This window comes from Mytilus edulis, chromosome 14 (genome assembly GCF_963676685.1).
Source record: "Mytilus edulis chromosome 14, xbMytEdul2.2, whole genome shotgun sequence".
NCBI lineage: Eukaryota > Metazoa > Mollusca > Bivalvia > Mytilida > Mytilidae > Mytilus > Mytilus edulis.
Window position 1 is genome coordinate 48,938,231 of NC_092357.1, and position 17,684 is coordinate 48,955,914.

At 31.0% G+C, this 17,684-nt stretch overlaps 2 protein-coding genes across 3 annotated transcripts in view; both read right to left on the minus strand.

The window, feature by feature from the left end:
• LOC139504283 (uncharacterized) overlaps nucleotides 1–17,441 on the minus strand; it is a 43,633-nt gene extending 26,192 nt beyond the window's left edge. The window contains exons 1-4 of the mRNA XM_071294348.1: nucleotides 17,245–17,441; nucleotides 5,591–6,536; nucleotides 5,034–5,063; nucleotides 2,396–4,810 (exon numbers count right to left, since the gene is read on the minus strand). Of these exons, the coding sequence (XP_071150449.1) occupies nucleotides 2,396–4,810; nucleotides 5,034–5,063; nucleotides 5,591–6,518 (3,373 nt within the window). The 5' untranslated portion in view covers nucleotides 6,519–6,536; nucleotides 17,245–17,441. The remainder of the gene's footprint in view (nucleotides 1–2,395; nucleotides 4,811–5,033; nucleotides 5,064–5,590; nucleotides 6,537–17,244) is intronic.
• Nucleotides 6,916–13,696, minus strand: LOC139502706 (uncharacterized). 2 transcript variants are annotated; one of them, XM_071292270.1, is made up of 4 exons: nucleotides 13,249–13,696; nucleotides 10,121–12,511; nucleotides 9,566–9,725; nucleotides 6,916–9,174 (listed from the first exon to the last, which is right to left on the minus strand). In XM_071292270.1, exons 2-4 carry the CDS (start codon nucleotides 11,127–11,129, stop codon nucleotides 8,844–8,846), a joined length of 1,500 nt encoding a protein of 499 aa, XP_071148371.1. In that variant the 5' UTR covers nucleotides 11,130–12,511; nucleotides 13,249–13,696; the 3' UTR covers nucleotides 6,916–8,843. The 2 variants fall into 2 exon arrangements, with proteins under 2 accessions (XP_071148371.1, XP_071148369.1); XM_071292268.1 differs by having other exon boundaries at nucleotides 10,121–13,696.
• Nucleotides 17,442–17,684: the final 243 nt, after the last annotated feature.

Sequence of the window (17,684 nt, forward strand, 5' to 3'; positions counted from 1 at the left end):
CTTCGGCACCGGGATCTGTATCCCATTAATACAATTTTAAATAATATTGACAGTAAACGCTTAAAAAAATCAATTATTTTTAATTACATAAAATACAAAAAAAAATATGGATAAGCATATTATGCAGAAAACGGTACGTTCTGATATGTATGATATAAGTAAAATAATTGTTAAATGTTTGTAAATGATAAGTAAAAAGCCTGAATAATGAACTTTAAGCAGTTTAGATATAAGATGACTTGTGTATAACGTTCAAATTCTTTAAGGTTACAATGACTAATCGGTATACTTTTATTAGTATTATACTGTACATGATAGATTGAATTACTGTCGATGTTTTTCATTACTAGAGTTTAAAAACATTAGCGATAAAATCCGTAAATATAACTTTGAAATCATTCTTAAGTGATAGCTTGATTTTTTTCAGGTGATAGTTCGTTGGGCACTTTGAAGTATCTGTATTAATATCAATATATTAGTGCAGGCAATGTAAAATTTGCCTGTGCATATACATAATAGTAATAACTCTCTCAAGCTTGTCATGGTTTACTTTTATAAATTGTTATTTTGATGGAGAGTTGTCTCATTGGCACTCATACCACATCTTCCTATATCTATTGTCATACCTTAATTATTAAATAGAAAGTCGCTTGTAAACTAGGATATGTGCTGTGTCTTAATGGATATGATACATATGTGTGTCTCTACTCGTTCGCGACATGATTGCACTATCATTGGCATATAAATACCAAATTACTCGTGTAATCTGTAATTTTTACCCCTTTTGTATTGTTCTCAATTGTGACGTTTTAAGCTAATAGTGGATTACATGGCGGGTGGTGCATATCTGTCGGCGCATCCGGCCTTGCTTCTTTAAGATTGTGCAACTTCCTCATTTGTTTGTTTTATATCATGATTTGCCTGTAATCGATTTGTTACATTTGAAAATAGACAAACTACTGTTGCCTATATGTATCTTCTTCCTAATCGATATATTCGGTATATTTTTTTGTTTAAAGACAAACATTCATATATTTACTTTTAAACACTGGAACATCTCGATGCACTCTGCATTATAGATCGTACACCAAGATTTCTAACATAAATGACTAAATGGATTTTCTTTTACTCGTATTTTTAAAACAAATAGTGCTTAATTCAATTATTATACACTGATTTATAGCTTTTCTCTTTTAAATGGTGAATAAGGTGCCTCGTTTTTATGAATATTAATCATGCGTTTGAACATCTTTCAACTGTTATTCCAAGCTCCACGGACACAATGAAGCCTCCATTTTTGCTATCACAATTACACTATCCATTAAATTTTTGCATATTTTGGTTATTGAAATTTTTAATATCGATATGTTAACTTAGAAACTTAAACGATGCTTAAAAAAATTCTGCAAATAAGTATGTTCTCAATGTTATGTAAATGAATAGTATAAAAGCTACCATGCAACATAAATAAAGGTACAAATATTTTGCGGCATAATTTGTTTTAAAACGTGACAAAACAAGTCATGTCAGATAATCCTTTTTAAGTATCATCCTTTTGTCACCTTGTTATATTAAAACGATTTGAATTTGTTCCTGGCGTTTTGGAGACAAGGGTTATTTTCATATTTTTCAAAAGCCGTCTGAATATAATGTATTTTTAATTCCTGTAAACTACTACGTTCTGTGAGAATGTGCACTAAATAACGAGTGTCATGCAATATTTCTATGAACTCTGATTCATCTCGGCTTGTTTCTACTTTCAACATATCTACTAATGATCCTTTCTGTTTTAAAAAAACCAATTTGATATTTTCCTTGCCTGGAATTATTTGTTTATCTTTAATTGGAAAAGCAATAATACTTTTGTTACATTTTCTGAAATCCAAAAAATCATCATAATTTTCTCTTCCCACGGTTTCTCCACAAAAGCAATGCTGCACAATATCTTCAAATATGTAACTTAATCCACGCATATCTCTCGGCAAATCTGCTTTCAAATCTTTTTGACATTTTGCTAGAGACAATAAAAACTCGAATGAGCAATCTAGGTCAATGATTCTAACTTTTTTAAGGAAAATTGCGACTTTGCACTGTCGTCCTAATTCGCAGGCAGTTTTAAATGCTTTTGAACAGTTCAGTTGTTCGTGTTTAAATGTAGTAAGAAAGAAATCAATAATATGTGTATAAAATGGGCTGTGTTCGACTGCAAGTTGAAGACATTCCGGTAATACACTAAGATATTTTGATTCATTAATCACCTCAATTATGGCTTTGATTAAATCCAAATTTTCATTTATAATCGCTGTCTTAAACATCTGCGTAGTAAAGCTTACATTCAATATGTTTTCAAATGAACGGATATTAAGCAATTCTTTAAGCATACGAAACACTTTACCGTTTTCTAAAGAACTACTGAATATATATTGAAAGTCAATATTTTGTGATTTACACATCGCCATAAACTGACTTTTAAGTAAAGTGTCTTCATATGTGGACACAATCGAAAACGATTTCACATTAATATGCTTTTGTAGCGGTGCTAGTTGCAAAATCTTCAGTCCATGAACACCAATATTGCAGGCTTTCTCAAGAAGCACCTCAAAATCAGTCTTAAAAAGATTGTATGACCATCCTAATATTTTCAATAACGGAGTATCATAATCTTTATCGAAATGTTTAATGTCTTTCAAAATAGTTTTTCCAAACCAATCAATAATATAAATGTTATCATATAAACAAGCCTGAAGAACGGCTCTTTCGAAGTCTATAGGTTCAAATCTTCTTGAACACATCAACATTTCTGCCAGACAAATGGAGCCGATTTGAAACGAAAAGTCCAAAGCGTTCTTCAAGTCTAGTGACAAAGATATATCATTGGATATCAAATATTTCATTATATTTATATTTTCAGATCTAAGTGCGGCATCAAAAACGTTTTGCAGCAGAAAGTCATTTGAAGGCAACACTTCCATTAAATATTGTGGTAATTTTATATCATCGTCCTCATTACTACAAGCTTCACATAACACCTGTTCAACGTTGAATAATTTACAACCATTTGGAATGTTACTCCCGTGTTTATCTCCGTTATTGAAAATTATTTCAAATTTTTTCTCACTGAGTATACGTCGAAAAAGCCATGTAACAAGTTCTATATTATTTGCCCGACAAGCAATACTTAACAAAATGTTGAAACATTCAACTTCATCAAAATCGATTTCCGTTGTCTCAAGTGAAAACAATTTATTCATATAATTGAAAAGGAAAAATGATTCTCGTGCTCGTCTAATAGCTAAACATAACCATTTTTTCTTAAATTGCATATTGCTATGTTTAAACATGAAGTATAACGTATTTATGTATCTGTCAATATCCAATTGATTAAACACAGCTACCATGGATGACATAAGAGAAGCATTTGTACTACACTCGGATATGAGAAAGTCCCAAAGCAGTTCAATAACTTGCGTACTGCCATATTTTGACAGATTAAGAACAACAAATCCTAGAAAATCATAGCATGCCGTTCTGGAACTAATTTCCAAACTATTATCTAGCATCTCTGCTTTGAACATTTCAAGAAATTGTAAATCTTTTACCATTTCACTTTTGGCTAGAGTACATTGAATGAAAACGAAATCAGTTTTTTGTATCATTAAATTTGCAAAAAGATTTATCAAGTTTTTGTAATATTTTACTGGTATCTTCAATACCACTTCTCCGGGTTTTTTAAAGTAAGTTTCAGGTTTTACTATTTCTGCGATGAATGAGGCACTAAAAGACTTCATTACGCCCAACATATCACAGCCACTGTATGATATCAGTACAGATTCCGATATAATTCTGTGCTGAAACGTGTAGGTATCATCATTATATAGTAAATACAATGAAATTAATTCATTTGCCGCGTCAATGACATCATGTGTGGAAATGGAAGTCTCGCTTTCTCCATATACAGACTTCATTATTGCGTTTACTTTGTCCATATCAACTTTGAATGTTTCCAACTTGTCGTCATTTAAAAGGCAATACACCATGGTAACATACCTTATTTTGCAGGTTGATTTATTATCAATATGCAAATATTCCGATCTGTATTTTCTACATGTTCTAAGGGTTTCAATTTCTTGCAAAAGTGACTCGGTAGGATGCTTGAAGAAATTTACACCAAGAGAACTATAATTCTCATTAGTAAAAAACAATCTACAATTCTCTGGGAAGCCTTGAACGCTATCAAATTCAACTATTTCATCTGTGTCTCTTTTATCAAGAAAAATGTTCTCACCTGATAGTCCTTCACTTATGCACTGATACGAAGTTAGTATAGCTTTTCGTTCAACTTTATTTAACATAAATTTTGTTGACAGATCAACAGTGAACATAGGAAACCAGAGTCCATTACTTTGCAGAATTTGTCCACAAGAAGATAGTATGAAACTTCGAATGGTTATTATGACTTTAACATTACCACCGCGTGTACACACCTTAATATCATTTAATATACTTGCGTCGGTGTTATCGTTGAATACGTAGTTTGTTCTCCCAAAAATGTCCTCTAATAGTACACAACACTTAAAATCAGTTGAAACTAAAGAGGAAAATTCTTCAAAATTCGTTAGTTTTATAGGAAACGTCTGCCTCATTTCATGAAAATATCTCAGTAACTCTAAGGCAATTCTTGATTTTCCCGATCCAGCGTGACCAGTCAAGAACACAATATTGTGGGTTTCTAAAATTTTCTTTGCTTCTTTGGCACCTTTAGTTTCAACAAACGTATTGGTTTGAAGTGATATTTCATTTTTCAACTTTTCTGTAAATATAAAACTGTAATGATATAACAGGAAAACAGTTATTAAGATAACAAAAGATTTAAATTTTAACTAATTCTAATTATTGTTTATTAACATTGAAAGCTACATGAGTCAATAACTGGCTGCCAAAATAAAAAAAAAAAAACACCAAAACAAACATTGTTACAACGGACAGTATTTTTAAAGATTTGACGAGCAAATACAAAACAAAAAATAAAATACCTTTGTTCTTGTTTCTTCTCATACCCACATCTATAAAATTAAAGTGTCTTTGATAAATAAATGAGCACGAAAAGTAAGAATTATTGATGTTTTTGTTGTAAAATTGTTTTATTAGATATACCAATATAAGAGTAGGGCAATAGAAGGTCGATATTTGCACCTAAATTATTAACTAAGTAATTATCATAACCATTTGATGCACAAAAAATATGCAGTCTATACAAATACCAAAATTTAGTATTTTATTTTGTAATTATGTCATTGTGATGTCATGATTATTCACTTTGCAAATAATGTTTATAATTCTATTCAGAAATCATAATTTTGTATTATGTGATTGTATACGTTTTATAACAAGTGAAAGCACCTAGAAACAACATATCATGTAACATCTTAAACATTTAAATATGACATTCAGTATAAATCTTTCCCTCACAACTTTTCTCTTTTTTTCTATAGCATTTTCTTAATAGAAGTGACAGTTGTATGTGTTGTTGTTGCAGTAGTAGTAATATAGTGGAAGTTTTAGTAGGAGTAGAAGAATATAAAAAACATACCATCAAATTCCAGGGTAAATATTTTCTCTATTTTTTCAGTTTGATTCTTCCTCAAAATCTCTGCTTTTGTTTTATCTTTAATTCCATAGCAGATGCAGTCGTAGATAGCAGTCTTCATTTTTAACCAATTTTGATTGAAATCAGAGTTTGGTATGCAACAATTATGGATGTGTAAATACTTGTTTCTAAATTCTACAAGTTGTTCAAGGCATTTTTTCAGAAATGATAGATGTCTTAATAGTACGATTTCTACTTGCTGATCAATTTGGAATATTGTTATCCCAGGTGTTGCTGAAACACAACAACAAAGGCTGGAAGAAGGGATGATGTTATGTGACGAACAAGGATTTCCCTTTGCGGAAAATAAGAAATTCCAGTTTGATAATGAAATCATTTCTCTGTCACAAGGATAAATATAACCGGTAAAACATTGACAGCAAGGGGTATTGTTCTTCCAAAGATGGTAAATATCATGTTTATTCTGATTCAAGAAGTTCTCAAGTGTCCCACCATTGAAACAACTTTCCCAGAATAAACCACTACAACAGTTGACAATCAAACAATTCATAAGTGTCAAATCCAAACTTTGAACTGTAACTCCTGAACGTGCCTTGCTGCAGCAGAACTTTGGTAATCTTGTTCCAAATTTGTGGCAAAGACATTTTGCAGAGTAAGAATCAAGCAATATGTCGAGTTGTGATTCATGAAGAATACCTCTACGTATAGGTAGATAGACCTTCGAACATTGACAACACCTCCGTTGATAGCATAGATGGTAAAGTGTATGGAAGTTATTATTAATGAAATCCTCGAAAGTTTGGCTTGTCCTAGTTAGATAGTCAAGGAAAACATAACCTACAGATTCTGTTGATATTTCTGTTGAACATGTAATAAATCGGTAAAAATTGTTCCTTTCTTCTCTTTCCATTTCCAATTTTGAATCTATCTGCAATACCAAAAGTACATATATATGTAAATGAGTGCACAATTGAATCTTAGAAATAAGTGTTTTGTCTGAATAAAAATCTTGAATGTTGTCACAAAGACATGTTTATTGTTGACAAATTCAGGTTTTAATTTACATAAATAGTGAGGCCCATGCGCATTTGTTGAAAGCCGCTTGATGTCATACTTCATAACCATACCACATTTTTATTTATTATAACTTGCAGCTCAAATTGAATATCTGAGAGGCAAGCATGCACAGAACAACTCTGCAAAATTTCCTGGTGATATCTTTAATACTTTTAAAGATATGAATGTTTTAAATTAGCTTCGGAGGCGATTTTCGTCTATTTTCAATTAGCCAAAAAGTGAAAAATGTCCATTTTAAAACTTTATTCAACAAAAAAGTAAAACAGCAATCATACACCAAATAACAGTTTTATATACAAATATAAGCAAAGTGATTAAACAAAATACATTATGCAAGTGAGTATTAAAAGAAGGAAGATACATGGTTCTATATATGTGAGAAAAACAAATATCAAAGTATTAAAAAAAACTAAGTTCATGTGTCCATATCAATTTTTTTTATTTCAATGAAATATAAGACATTATTGTTAAAATAATGTCATATTTAACACCAAATGACAGAATCTTACTATAAAAATCATTTCAGTAACTGTATCTTATCTAAATTAGCAAAAATAAAATTTTGATAATATCAAAGGGAGGTAATAAATATTACAAAATTTGTATGAAAACAATAGCAACTTTTGCATTTTATTTTTTTCTGAAATTCTACACCTCTAAATTCAGAGAAGCAATATTAAATATTAATGATAATTACTTCTACTTATTATTTGAAATAGAAGCTACAATAAAACATAAAGTTCAGAAAAAATTTGCAAAGAGTTTGAAATATCTTTACCTTGAATTAACTACGGACTGAACAAAAAATTTCAAAAAAATATTTTATATCTTGATTCGATTGCAATTTTATTAATCACTTTTTTAAATGAAAGCATTGATATGATAGTTTGTATTACTCTATAGCTCATCAATTCCTTTTCAATAAATAAATGAATGAAAATTTCTTAAAAAGGGGAGATCATTTATTCTCTCGGAATTCTTCAAATTTCAAAAATATGTTAAAGTTTTCTTTTCACAATACAAATTATATAAATATATATTTCTTTTAAACCTGAGTTACATATGAATAATAATTTCTAATTAAATGTAAAGAAATATTGCATAAATAAAACATTTAGTGATACCCTGCCATGTACATGATGTATTGGTTGAAAAAAGGGGGGGTGGCAAAAAGTAAAAATATGACATAACTTGATTAAGCTTAAAATTTAACTTTGATTGCTATTTATTGTACTTAACATTTATACAGAGTTTCAAAATAAATCATTCATCTTTTGTAAAGTTATTTTCTCTGAAAACCACTGGGGGACGGATGCATGAACAGACAGATGGACACAAAACTGCAATTTTTTTTTCGGAGGGTATCACAAAATATAACCCCACTATGTGGCGGGGAATAATAAAAGCACAAATAAAAAACATCATGAATATAAATATTAAAAAATAAAATGCACGGTGTCATTGACATCAAAATATAACCACTACTACACATACATGTACAGTAGACTAGATTTTACATTTGGACTAGATTTTACATTTAAAAAATCAATGATTAAATGATAACTTTGCTAAAAAATAAACATTGCAAAGCTATTCATCAAAATCTAATGTTGAACGTTCAATTTCATGAATCAAAAAATAAAATTCAATACATCTGCATATATATGACAATACATGTATGTAAAAATAAAAGTGCTTGGACGGAGCATACTAAACACTGATTTACACATAAAATAGATTGGCACTGGAATAAATAAACAATAAAAACTCAAGTATTTGCAATTGGTTCTTTGGCACACATAAAATATAACAAACTTTAAGTGGGAGTATGAAAAAGTTAAGCTATTACAATAAAACAGTTACAAATGAACTAGAGCACATGCCATATCCAATGTTTCTTCATCTGAAGAACTCCACTCATCATTTTCTTGAAAGAGTCCTTTTTGAGCTCCTTTTACATTTGACAAAGTTTCTTCATCAGAGGATTCCCATTCCTGTATTACTAATTGTTTGTTAGCTCCAATGATTGTTTTGAGGTGAAGAACCTGTTCCGTAGGACTTAGTTTATTGAAATATTTCAAAACATCATTAGAATTCACATGCTGAACCTCGGCTAAAGCTCTCCATAATTTAACCTGCTTTAACAGTTGTGTCTTGTTCATGTTTTTAACAGCTTTTTTTTACGGCACAGGTGAAGCTTAGCTTCTTTCAGACTTTCATCAAGTCTACGTTTTCGTTCCTGTCTTATCTTCCTTCGTTTAGCTATTTTTTGTGCTCTTTCCTCTCTATTTTTAAGAAATCGCTTTTTGATTTGTTCTATTCGTGTTCCTTCGTTTTTACGTTTTTGTGAGGCTTTCGTCATTGCTATTTCACAAACATTCTGAATAGAGAGCTTTGAAGTCTTTAACCACTGTACAGGTTTATCTTGCTTTGCAGATATAAGACTGTTAACATTCACTGGGTTTGAAGATGGAGCTAGTTTCATTTGCCTGAAAAAATAAACATTTTTAAACAGTGTGTTCTTGACAATCAAATTTCACATATTATCATATAAAACCAGTTAAGATATGAATGGTTGAATTTTGTTTACTACTTGACACGTAATAAAACGACTTAGCCGATGTTTTAAAATACCAGTTCACCAGTCCATACTCCTGGTTCAAGTGGTGTCCAGGTTGCTCATTTATTATTTTGGTTTAGTTTTATGTGTGTTATAATTTTAGGACTAACATATATATAATCACTAGATTTAGATATTGTATATGTTCATTTACATTGTTTGTGTTTCTTGTTTTTTTTCTCTTTTTTTTCTCACTTTTCAAATATTTATATCATGCATATGTTTAACTCAAAATTCAAAAACCATATACATGTATATACCTGTCCAACATTCCAAACATACTCTCGATTCGGTCATTTGTTGCTTCACCAACAGTTCGTGCTGCCATAATCATATCTTGGGTTGGCTGTGCATACTCTCCACCAGGTAGGTGTTCAACTGCATGATCATGAAGTTTATCTTTCCCAGCTTTTGCCATCACTGTAATAGACATTTTAAATAATTTTGTGGTAGTTTATTAAAAATTCAAAAAGTACATTTAATATTCATTATGTGGCTGTGTCATGTGCATATGTACACAGTTAAATCTAAAAATTAAGATACATTGTATGGTGTAATTGTCAATTATAGGTCACTGACGGGCTTCAACAATGAGCAAAGTCCATACCTTATTATCCTGAATAGTTAGCTATAAAAGCTATATGAGAAAACTAATGGCCTAATTAATACATGTACATACATACATATATAATGTGGTACACTCATTAATAATATTGTACAAATTGAAAGCTCTTTTTGCAATATTTACCCCAAGGACCAGTAAGCTACAAACTGTTATTACATGAATATTTTAACTTTTATTTTGGTTTACATACCTTTCAATGTATCAATAAGGATGCTATTTTCTGATGTCATCTTGTGAATTTCTGTCATATACGGGATGTAAACTTGTGGTCCTTTTGCGTTTTCCCACAACAAGTCATCTCCATTTATAAGTCCGCTTGGATCAACACTCCATTCCTGTAATTTCGCTATTGTCATTTCATAAAAACCATTCATCTCTAAAGGAGACTTTGTAGATTTTGCTTTCTGCATTAAAGGTGAACAAACATAGAAGTACATTAGGGCAAAGGCTATTTCCTCGGTCACTGTAGTTGTATTTAAATAACCTTGCTGTACTGAGTACTCTAAACGGTTAAGTCCAGGGGTTTCTTTAGCATCTTTTATGTCTTCCAAGTACATTAAAACAATTTCTCGAGCAGAAAGTGTTGGTATTGCATTTTGTAAAAATATTAAATATCTACTTCCTACAATTGGTCGAAACAAATCGGAACCCGAGTTCTGGTCATTACACAAAGTATAGGCCTTAAAATCTACACCTAGACCGTACTCTTTTCTTGCATGTTCACAAAGGAGTTTATTACATTCATAGATGTGTTTTTTAGCACCATGCATCCCTCTCATCTTTTTGTCTATCACATAAAGAACATTTGCACTTGCATCGGTCATAGCTGATGCCATGTTGTTAATTTTGTGAGCAGCACAGGTAAATGTATACAGATTTCCATTGTCCTTTTTTTCCATAATCAGTTTGGAAACACGTTTTTCGTTTGCAGCCCGATCAGACATTCTGGCACCAATACGGGATATTGAAAAACTATTCTCATCATTGTCTAACCCTAATTTATTTGCTAATTCACTTAATTCCTCTAACTGATCTTGTAGTTGCTTAACAGTATCATCAGCTTTTCCTGAACTTACTGGACTTACAGTTAAAGTAAAAAATTTAGGATTATTTGGATCGTCATTTGGTAAGAGCTTTACTGCATGTGCACCCCAGTGTATAAGATTTTTTGTTGTTCCGTCAGACTGATGACACAGCATGGTTTTTCTTTAGACAGTTCATAAGCAGTTCTGATTTTTACCAACTCCCCTGCCTCGGAAACCATACGTTGCGCAGTTGATCGACTAGGTAATTTAAGCTTTGTAGTGTCATATTCCGTCATATTTTCCAATACAGTACGCACAACCGACTGGATTGTATTTGCAGAAACACCTTTGGTTAGAAGATCATAATATAATAACCTGACCTCTCCTTTATATTTCCCACCAGATTGTGTTTCTGAATTTTTCATTTCTTCAATTTTCATTTTTTGCATTTCACTATTAAGCTGATTTTGATTTTTGAGGTTTTCAACTATACCATTGTAGTACAGTTGCATTGATTCTGTGTCTGTTTCAAATTTTCCATATGCTTCGTGCAGTTTAGACTTCAGTCCCGATATATTACGATTTCTCCTTTGGACTTTCTTTTTAGTACTTTTTAAAAGTTTATTAACCGAATACAATTTTTGCTCAACTTCTGATGTTTTATTTTCCTTTTCATCCGCAAGATCAAGTGATTCGCTCACAACATTTGATAAATGGCCAATCTCTTTTTTCATTGTCATTAACTGCTTCTGTTGATGGGTAGATCTCAATTTCAATGACTTCAGCTCTTTTGATTTTTTTGAAAGATCTTGGCTCTTTTTTTTTTAATCTATTAATTTGAGAAATTACATCCTTGCCAACTCCACTTAACCTTTTTTTCTTTTTGCTAAGTTCAGTTTTCAAATTATTGTTTTCCATCTTAATTGAATTTAATTTGGCACTATTCGACTTTAAAATTGTTGACTGTTTTGATAAATTCTTTGCTAACTGTTTGTTTCTTTTAACAATTCTTGCATAATCAACACTATCATTGTACGTCACATTAATGTTTGCACAGGTAGAAGATGTGTCTAGATCTGTTGTGGCATTAGTTATTTCATTTTGAAATGATTCTTTCTTTTCTCCCGGCAGAATAAGTTTGTCATTAAGAAAACGTATAAGTTTTTCTTTAACTTTTGAATCATTTCTGGCATTGAAGCACTTTTGCAATTCCTTAAATTTTTTTTGTCTTCTGTTAAAGAGCGCCCATATAGCTTTTGCATTCAATGATGTTTTCGTAAAGTGAGATAGCCAAACGGTTGCAATGTCAATCCATTTGTCAAATGAGGAACTTCCTTTCTTAACTTTTAAATTATAAATTTCAAAATTCTTTGCTGTATGTATTAAACATATGAATTGTCCAGTAGTTAGATTTGAGAAGTAATGGAATGAGCCGTCTGATGCAGTGTTACTGAGGTCATATAAATTTTCTGGAAGCTTAATTGGCCAGTTGGGAATCGGATCCTCAGAGTCTTCAAGTGAAAGGCTTGTTACGGTGAAAACCAGATGAGAGTAAACTGAAAGAAAATAGATAAAAATAAAGAATAGTCATAAAAACTGCATGCTATATTATTTTTCAGGAGAGATTGATATTCTGGGATAAATAAATCATAATCTTTCATTGAAAATACACATGTCGGATGTGATGTAATGGAATGAACATGTCAGTACCGTTCATGTACGCTTCGACATGTACAGTCTGGCAAAAATAAATATTGTTTCCTACATGTATTTCACTTGAAAAAAATTTGTAGGGTAGGTAGATTAAACATTTTAATATATTTTCTGAACTGGATGGCTGAAGATTGATCATTTGTATGCACTAGTTAATTGTTTACTAGGTTAAGATAGTTCATTGTTTTTTTTATTCAGCCACTGTCACTTTCAAGTAAACCTGAACCTCCCCCTTTTCCTCCATGATTTCAAACTTTAATGATTTTCAAAGAACAAACATTTATTGATTGAAATCGTAGCTCATGGGGGTACTTGTGGCTGAACTATGTAACCTTGTGTGTCAAAATAGAGCGAAATATGCAAAGTCGATTATAAATTTTCAATGCGATTGTCAACTTCCGGTTTCCATTTTCGGAAAATTCACTGACAACCTCGCGACTAAATTGATTCGTGCAACTTCAATTTTTGTCCAATCTTGTAATGTTATATATCATTTTCTTCGGGAATAATAATTACTTTTATCTGTGAACGCACTAAGATGTGCTGTCTGTTGTAAAAGGGCAAATCACAAAAAACTTACCAGCTCTGAACCCCATAATAGAATTTTCTGGTGCGACATCCCAAACAATCCTGATACCGCGTTCTTCCCGTTAAACCCGTTTTCATTGGTCGAAATGCAAAAGCCTCGCTGCACAACACCAATGAAAATTATCGTTTTAAAACAAAAGCGTAAACACCCACTTAGGATTAATATAGATTAATCTATAATTAAACCGTAATCGACGAGACGCTAATCGATCGATAACCGGGATGCTCTGCATCTGCAACTTCATCACCTCATAACTTTTTTACTTTTTTATCAATATTTATGAAATTTTGCAGACAAAAAGAATAAATAATGTATAAGACAAATGTATTTTTTTTTAAAAATCGATAAAAGTTTGAAAAAAATACAATGAGTAGAAGTTCACTTTAAAAATACCGCTCCCAAATTCCAGGTAAATATTTAGATTTTTCGTGGATGGGCCTCACTAACATAAATAAACAGAACTTATTGACGAAAAATAATTGCTACAGAGTACTTGTAAAACAAAAAGGATTTTATACATTCGACATTGACAAACATATAAATACTAATTGTAGAGCTCCGGAATTTGAATTTAAGTTATGCATTCTATCAGACGCACTTGGTTCTACTTCCATTACTTGTCTCCGAAAGTTGTGTTTCCGGAGCAAACACAAGAACAAGGAGTTAATTTATCATATTGAAAATATGGGTTTCTATGGCCTTGATCTATACACTAAATATATCCTAACCCCTTGAATGTATACATATATGAGTTCGTCAATGTTAATTACAAAAAAATCTAACGAACTGTGATTTAAATTTAGGAAAAACATATTTTTTTTTACAAACCAACCAAGAACACAGTCAGACGTATAACTTTTTTCTGTTTTTTTTTTTATTTTCCGTCATGCTAGTGAGAGGTTTTGCGCTATAAAACCAGGTTGGTCAATCCACCATTTTCTACATTTGAGAATGCCTCTACCAAGTCAGGAATATGAAAGTTGTTGTCCATTCGTTTGATGTGTTTTATCATTTGATTTTGCTTTTTGATTTGGGACTTTCCGTTTTGAATTTTCCTCAGAGTTCAGTATTTTTGTTATCTTACTTTTCATACTATCAATTTAACACTGTCTTTTAAAAAGCTTGTTATTTTGAAACACAGGAACAAACATCTGTAAACAGATCCATCTGTTTCCTGTGTGTGCGAGGGATATAATTATCAAATATAACGTTCAAAACCATATGAAAATGACAAATAAGACACATATGTTACTTAACAAATAGGTAAAGAACTGTGAGCCGTGTGCATATCGAGAATGAATTACGTTGATCATATTTAGACCATAAAGGAATTTGCGATCGTAAAGTTCAATTACCTGGTAACATAACACATTTAAATTTTCTAACAATGCATTTGTATTACGATTACTGAGGGTATAGACATGGGGGTATTAATTTCTATATTAGTCAGATCCATTTTTCTAGTTTCTGTAATCTCAACCTAGACCCTCACAATTGTAAAGTTTATGAAAAATGATCATTTTAATATACGGCAACCTAACTCATTCATTTTAAAACTGAAAGAACATTGATATATTTCGTTGCATTTTGCTAGTGAAGAACAAGTATTGTACGCATCGTCAATTTATAAAGGTGATAGAGCGCATAAAAAGGATAACAAGAATTAACTTGAATATTGAACAATACACCATACCACACAAATACCTTTTACTAATGTACAAACAAAGAAAATTAACATTATGGTCCATTTAGTCAGTGTGACCCGTTTAAAAGATAGAAAAATCTCTATGGATGCATAAAGTATTCCCCTATTTTTTTATGGTAATTTTTATAAATTTCCTGTTTACACAACTTTGAATTCTATATGTAGAAGTGTGAAAATTGGAAAAATGAATTGATAGGGTTTTTGAATTGGTTGTCTGACACCTGTAAAACAATCCGCTTTTATGCGATGAAAATGTCTTGAGATGAACAAAAAACGCAGGATCTCTCTTTCATAAACAACGTTGATGAAATACCTTAAGTACTTTCACAGTAACTTGTATTGTAATTGCAACGTAACAGTTCGTTTGTGTCTTGTTTTGTGCAGTTATATGTAACAGTAAATATGCTATCATTACTGGACTAAAGTGTATATATCTAAATTAGTTAGTGAGTATTACACATTATAAATGAGCCGAATGATGTATTAAAACCTGAACACGGTAAAATATGATTGAAATACTGCAAATATTTACAGAAAATAATATTAATTGACGGTATATAAGTAAGAAAATGCATATTTTAAGGTTTTCTTGTCGTATAACCCATTGGGGTGTCAGGATTGCCAACAGAAAGACCTCACTACGGTCGGTTTTTCATTTGTCCAATCATGACACTCTCGTTGCGTCATACTTCAAGAAAGACATTAAAATATGCATTGTCTATAACGTCAATACTAACAATGGGTGTCGCTGAAGAAGTCCGTTAAAATTTATTTACGACGTTTTAAATGTGTCGGTTTAGGATTGATCTTTTTTAAAACAAATTGCAAATTTTACAAACAGAAAATAAAATCTACATCTTGACTTTTATTTTTAAGACATCTTTTTTTTTAATTCTATATAACTATACATACTAAATAGGGATCTTATTACTCATTTCGTTTTCAGAAATCTATTTTAATACTTGCATTGATTCAGTTAACACAGTCACCTGGCGATGTGATTTGCTGAATATCCCTATAGATAGAGTATGTTGTAGTTACTAACAATGGGTGTCACTGAAGCGGATCTATACTTCCTTGTAGTTTATTTTAAGTCCCAAAACTTTTTTGAATTTTCTGTTTAAATTACTTATGCAATCACGTTAACAATCTCATCATACCATTTCACCTTTTATATCTAAATATTTGCCTGGTTGCCATTTCTAATGAATTGACTTTTGCATTTAGAAATGTTCTCTTATAGTCGAACTGGTGTTAAAAGTTATAGAGTAGAGATATTTTCTATATCATTTGATTTTTTACAAGGACCAAATAACTGTCCATCTTATTTTTAATGAAATTCTACTTTGCTGTAAAATATGTCTGCCAATAGTACGGGTTCCGCCCACTAGCTTTAAAGAATAATAACTCTGTCGCTACATTTCGAACAGTAAAGGGTTGATACGTTCTTACATATAGTTATTGGATTATTTGGACGTTGATTCTCTACTAGGTCAAAGGAGTAGGGGCATTAAGGCCTAGTTTTGGCCCAAGAATATAAAATGTTTGATAACCATTTTAAATTGGCACATACTGTTTAAAAATCCATCGGTTCAAGAAATATAAATGACAAACATAAATATTTTTATCTGATGACATCACAATTACGTCATAATATGTACTGTTTTCACAAAAACGATGAAAAAATACAGAATTTATGCAGTCTTCTATCTTTATTTCCGTTGAGGAAACATCCTGCGCAGCCAAGAAACAATAAAATAATTTAACAGAAGTTTTATTATAACTATTGGCATAATCTCACCAAATATAAAGTTGTTTCTTGGGTGCGCACATACTTTTTCAATCTAAAATATACTTTAAATTTGATGAAAAAACAAGGCAAATCAAGAAATTTTACATAATATGCAAATTAAGTCATGATTTGTTACCATGGTAACTTGTTCGATGCCAAATTTGTTTTGTTTTTCTTTGTACCTTATACCTGAGTCAAGTTTTCAGTAATTTAAGAATATGTATGATAACTTTTAAATTTGCAGTAATTTTTGGGCCAAATAAGGGCCTTATTGCCCCTACTAAAAAAAAATTACATGAAATAATATAAAAAAAATTCCAAAATGATTTGCATTCATTTCAGAATTAATCTTTTTTTTTATGAAGTTATAACATGTATAAATTTTACAAACAGAAAATAAAGTCTTCATTTTTAAGTAAGGTCATTATTCATGTTATTTATATCGACAAAAATCTGTTATTTTTGTTCATATCTAAATAACTATACTTACTAAACTGAGGCGCTAGTTACTCCTTACGCTTTTTAAATCTATTTCAAATGAATACTAGCTTCAAGTTAGTTACGATCTTTGTCAATGTAAATTAAAAAAAAATTGAAATTTGGCTTAAATCCCACTGTAAATATGCTCTAACTAGCTACTAACAATGGGTGTCAATGAAGCGGAACGTTACTTCCCGGTAGTTTCATAGTTTCAATTCAACACAAGATGTAATTACGACGTTCTTAAATTTTAGGTTTAAATTACTTATTCAATCATGTTGACAATCTCATTATACAATATCTGCTATATAAAGTTTCAGTTGAAAACCAAGGGGTGAAAAGGGGGGCGAGGGTCCGGGGTTAGAACTAAAATTAGTTTTGTGTCATGGATGGATACCCCATATCCTTTATTTTCCTACTAGAGATATTTTTCATATCATTTTTTAAAAT